General features: G+C 58.6%; 1 protein-coding gene across 2 annotated transcripts; it reads right to left on the bottom strand.

Moving 5' to 3' along the window:
- Positions 1–4,014, bottom strand: RRAS (RAS related). Of its 2 annotated transcripts, XM_026481818.4 has the most exons (7): positions 3,834–3,907; positions 2,689–2,815; positions 1,800–1,887; positions 1,577–1,679; positions 1,390–1,498; positions 460–578; positions 1–386 (listed from the first exon to the last, which is right to left on the bottom strand). In XM_026481818.4, exons 4-7 carry the CDS (start codon positions 1,642–1,644, stop codon positions 302–304), a joined length of 381 nt encoding a protein of 126 aa, XP_026337603.1. In that variant the 5' UTR covers positions 1,645–1,679; positions 1,800–1,887; positions 2,689–2,815; positions 3,834–3,907; the 3' UTR covers positions 1–301. The 2 variants fall into 2 exon arrangements, with proteins under 2 accessions (XP_026337603.1, XP_026337602.1); XM_026481817.4 differs by lacking the exon at positions 2,689–2,815 and having other exon boundaries at positions 3,834–4,014.

The raw sequence follows: 4,014 nt of genomic DNA on the forward strand, positions 1-4,014 counted from the left end.
GCCCTTTTCCCTTTTCAAAAAGCACTTTCTGACATTGGCAGTGACGTTTATTTCCCTGGGGGTGGAGAGGGGAGTTATATACAGCAGTGACCCGGATGCCCGGGAGCCCCTCACCCCAACAAGGGGCTTGGGTGGGGAAGGGAGGCGTTGGCAGAAGGCACACAGTGGCGATGTCCTGGAGGAGGCCAGGAATTCTGGATGGGGGTGTAGTGTATCCTGGGAGACCCAGATGGGGAAACAGCCTTGGTGAGGGCAGCTGGTCCCGAGAGCTCGTTCCCGAGCTCCTCTCGTACCCCCCGGGCTACAGGAGGACGCAGGGACAGCCTCCGTCTTTCTTCCTGGGGGCACTGGGTGGGCTGGGCGGCAGCTCTTGTTCCTGATACTTCCTGTGGGAGGAAGCTGCTGAGTTTGGGTCATAGGGGCTGGGGACAAGGACACCGGGAAGGGCACACTGCTCACCTGACGGCCCGCACCAGCTGCTCGAAGGCCTCATCCACATTGAGGCGCAATTTGGCCGAGGCCTCGAAGTAGGCCACATGGTGGGAGGCGCCAAAGGCAGAGGCTTCAGATCGGGGCACCTGGGAGGGGGCCAGTGGGAGGAGTCAGGTGTCTGCACTCAGGGTGGGGCCCAACCGTGGGAGGGAGGCAGACACACTATATACTCTGATGGGGGTGACATAGTGTGGGGGTAAAGGGAAGGGGAAAAATTGCAAGGAGATCATGGGGAACATGCCAAGAGGGCTCGGCACCATTAAGTAAGGAATCAGTTAAGGAATCATTAAGTAAGGAATTCATAGACGTTTGCCTTTCCGAACATCAGATGACTGAGTTCCTCCTGCAGAAAAGTCAGGGTGTTCCCTGCAGGGGCCTGAGCAAAGCTTGGAAGGCTGGAAACCCCCAAAGGCTTAATCCGAAAGTTGAGTTCTGTGTGGAAATCACAGAGTCTCTGTGTGTAGGAAGTGGTGAGAGCAGAGAAAGGGACAAGACATGGTTGGGAATCAAGTGCAAGAGCTAGAGTCCTCTGGGGGGGGGGGTGCGGGGAGCCACGCGAGGGCTGTGAGCAGGGAAGGGGCAGGGGCAGTGGGGGGCCTAGTGGGAGGTTGACTGGAGGTGGGGATGGAGCAGAGTTGGGGCTGGTCGACCTGATCCAGATGGGCGCAGGTGCCCTTGGTCCTATCCAGCCATCTCCTCTGCAAAGTCTTATGTGCAACGCTGGGAACTCAGAAGATCCAATTTGGGGGCAATACATCTAGTGATGTGTGTGACAACGGAGGGAGCGGGACCAGGGGAGTCCAAGGAGGATGCTGATGTGAGGAGATGCACCAAAAGGAGCCTCCCAGGCTGAGATCGGGGGAGGAGGTGCGGGGGTGGGGGCGGGAGTGTCCAGACCTGGCGCTGTGTCTCCAGATCTGCCTTGTTCCCAACCAACACGATGGGAAAATCGTCTCGGTCCTTGACTCGGAGGATCTGCGTGAAAAGCTTGCCCACCTCATTGAAACTGCAGACGAAGCCAGAGGTGTGAGGTCTAGCCAGCCACTGGGCCCCAGTCCGCCCCAGTCCCCTCCACTCCTCTCACCTCTGCCGGTCGTTAATGGCAAACACCAGCAGGAAGCCGTGGCCAGCACGCATGTACTGCTCCCGCATGGCTCCAAACTCCTCCTGGCCTGCTGTGTCCAGGACTGCAGACAGGGGGAGAGGGGCCGCCGTGGGGATGAGGCTCTCCCCCCGCCCCCCGTCAGCTGCCCCCGGGAGCCCTCAGCCCCACCACCATCCACCCATCCACTCTCTGCCGTCCTCACTGTCCAGCCGGGCTGGGACACCATCCACAGTGCAGATCTTCGTATAGGAGTCTTCGATGGTGGGGTCGTAGTCAGACACAAAGTAGGACTGGTGGGACAGGGAGAAGACACCGTTACCACGGTTCCTGCCGTGCCCCAGGAGAGATGATGTAGTCCTGCCCCTGGCTTCTGCCTCCCCCCCCCCCCCGCCTTCTTTCTGGGTCTCTTCCCCTCTCTGGGGGTCTCTGTCCCTTCCTCCCACCCTACCTAGTCTCCTTTCTCTGAGTCTCTCCTGGTCCTCTCTCTTTCTGGTATAAAGTACGTCTCCCACATGCTGATTGCGTCCTGGCTGTGCGGCATTAAACAAATCACTTCCCCTCTCTGAACCTCAATTTCCTCATTTGGAAAATAAGGATAAAAATAGGAGTACACTTAATCCAGCGTTTGTGAGATTGGGGGAAAATCCCTGTTAAGCATTTAATGTATGGCTTGGATATAGTAGGTGCTCAGTTATTGGGAATTACTAATGTCCAGAATTTCTGCCTGTCTGTATCTCTCCCTCCTCCTCCTCCTCCTCTGCCCTCTTTTTTGCTCCTTCTCCTTCCTCCTCCTCCCTCTCCCCCCTCCTTCTCAGGCAGCTTCTAGTGTCTCCTCCCAGGGGAAGGTCCCAGTCCCAATCCAGCAGCAGAGAAGCTGCCCCGCCCGTGGGCTGGGCCCCTCCCTTCCTGCCTGGGTCAGGCCAGCCTCCAGCCAGGCCTTTGGCCAGCTTTGGGTCTGCCACTGGGTGCAAGGGGCCCAGGGCTGGGGCCTTTTTCTATATAGGCAGGGGCTCCCATGCAGGCACTGGCTGGGGTCTCTAGAGGGGCCCGGGGCCCAGGACCCTCTGCAGTAGCATCTCAGAAGCAGATACCTTTCTAAGGTTTCTCTAAGGTGGGAGGGTTTCCCTTGAGAACGGGCTGGAGGTTTCCCAGGCAGGGGTGGATTTTCAAGAGAGAAGGGGTGATCTGGTAGCTGGGAGTCTGAGAGCTGCATCCCATCTGTTAGGGGAGGGGTGCTCGGTGAGGGCTTGTCCTGAAGGGAGGGTGCAGGGACCACGCCATTGGGGGGATTACGGGCGTGTGTTTAGAACACATCTGGAGAAGTTTGGCATGAGAGCTGGGGAGAGCCCCGGGTGCACATTTGGGAGCTTTGTCATGGAATATAGGTACATGTTTAGGGAGTCTCAGATACCCTGAGATGCATTTATAGGGTCAGAGAAACTCCTAAGGAGCAGGTCTCAGTGGGTGTCAAGAATCTGGGGGCTTCTACATGGAGGTGATTTGGGGGCTAGCCAAGGTTTCTAAGAGGGGTCAAGGAGTTAGAGTGGAAGAAAACTCAACATGGAGGAATGGGTGGTTTTCCCTGGGGGAGGGTGGAGGTCTGGGTCTGGTAGGATGGGGGATCCCCAGGACAGGAGGTGTGGTCTTAAGAATTCTCTGGAATGGCCAAGGGGCAGGATCTTTCCGAAATTTCTTGGGTCTGAGGGTGCCTCTCTCAGGACCAGATGGTACTGGATAGGCCCCAAGCAAACTCTGGGCACAATTTCTAGATTCTGGGGGAACTAAGTATCTAGACTAGGGTCATCTCCCAGTTAGGCTTTGGGTGGCTTCGAGTCCCGGGAAGCTGGGACTTGGGATCTAGGGGAGATGGGGCTCAGGGTAGAGGGAAGTGACACCTGGGGGGTAGGGCCTACGAGAGTGCTTAGGGTCTAAATGGGGTGACTTCTGGATTTGGGGTGCTCCTAGGAGGTGCTCAGGGTCAAGTCAGCAGGGAAGCGGGATCTTGGGTACTGGGAGGAGGGACGGTGGGTCTCAGGATGCGAGTATAGGTCCCTTGTGTAGGGGTGGAGGCCCTGGAGGGAGGAGCTCAGGGTCACAATCTGAGGGGATTTTTGAAGGTTAGCGGTCTCATAGGAGGGTCTCAGTGATGGATCGCGGGGAAATCGGGGTCTCAGGGATCTCCCGAAGGGCTCAGTTCTAGGTCCCGGGGGCACCCCCCCGGGTGAGGGCCCACTACCTGGATGAACTGGATGGTCAGCGCGCTCTTGCCCACGCCGCCGCCGCCCACGACCACCAACTTGTGTGTCTCGCTGGGTGGGGGGTCCCCGGGCCCCGGCCCCCCGCCCCGGGGCCGCCCCCGCCCTGTCCCGGACGCCGCCCCGCTGCTCATGTCGCCACCGCTGCTGCCGCCGCTGCTA

This window comes from Ursus arctos, unplaced genomic scaffold, assembly GCF_023065955.2.
Source record: "Ursus arctos isolate Adak ecotype North America unplaced genomic scaffold, UrsArc2.0 scaffold_19, whole genome shotgun sequence".
Taxonomy (NCBI): domain Eukaryota; kingdom Metazoa; phylum Chordata; class Mammalia; order Carnivora; family Ursidae; genus Ursus; species Ursus arctos.

Coding starts and splice junctions, on each gene's coding strand:
- RRAS (XM_026481817.4), bottom strand. CDS start 3,986: ATGAGCAGCGGGGCGGCGTCCGGGACAGGGCGGGGGCGGCCCCGGGGC. Junction 1,680..1,799: donor TGTCCCAGCCCGGCTGGACA/GTGAGGACGGCA, acceptor CCCTGTCTGCAG/TCCTGGACACAGCAGGCCAG. Junction 387..459: donor CAGCTGGTGCGGGCCGTCAG/GTGAGCAGTGTG, acceptor TTCCTCCCACAG/GAAGTATCAGGAACAAGAGC.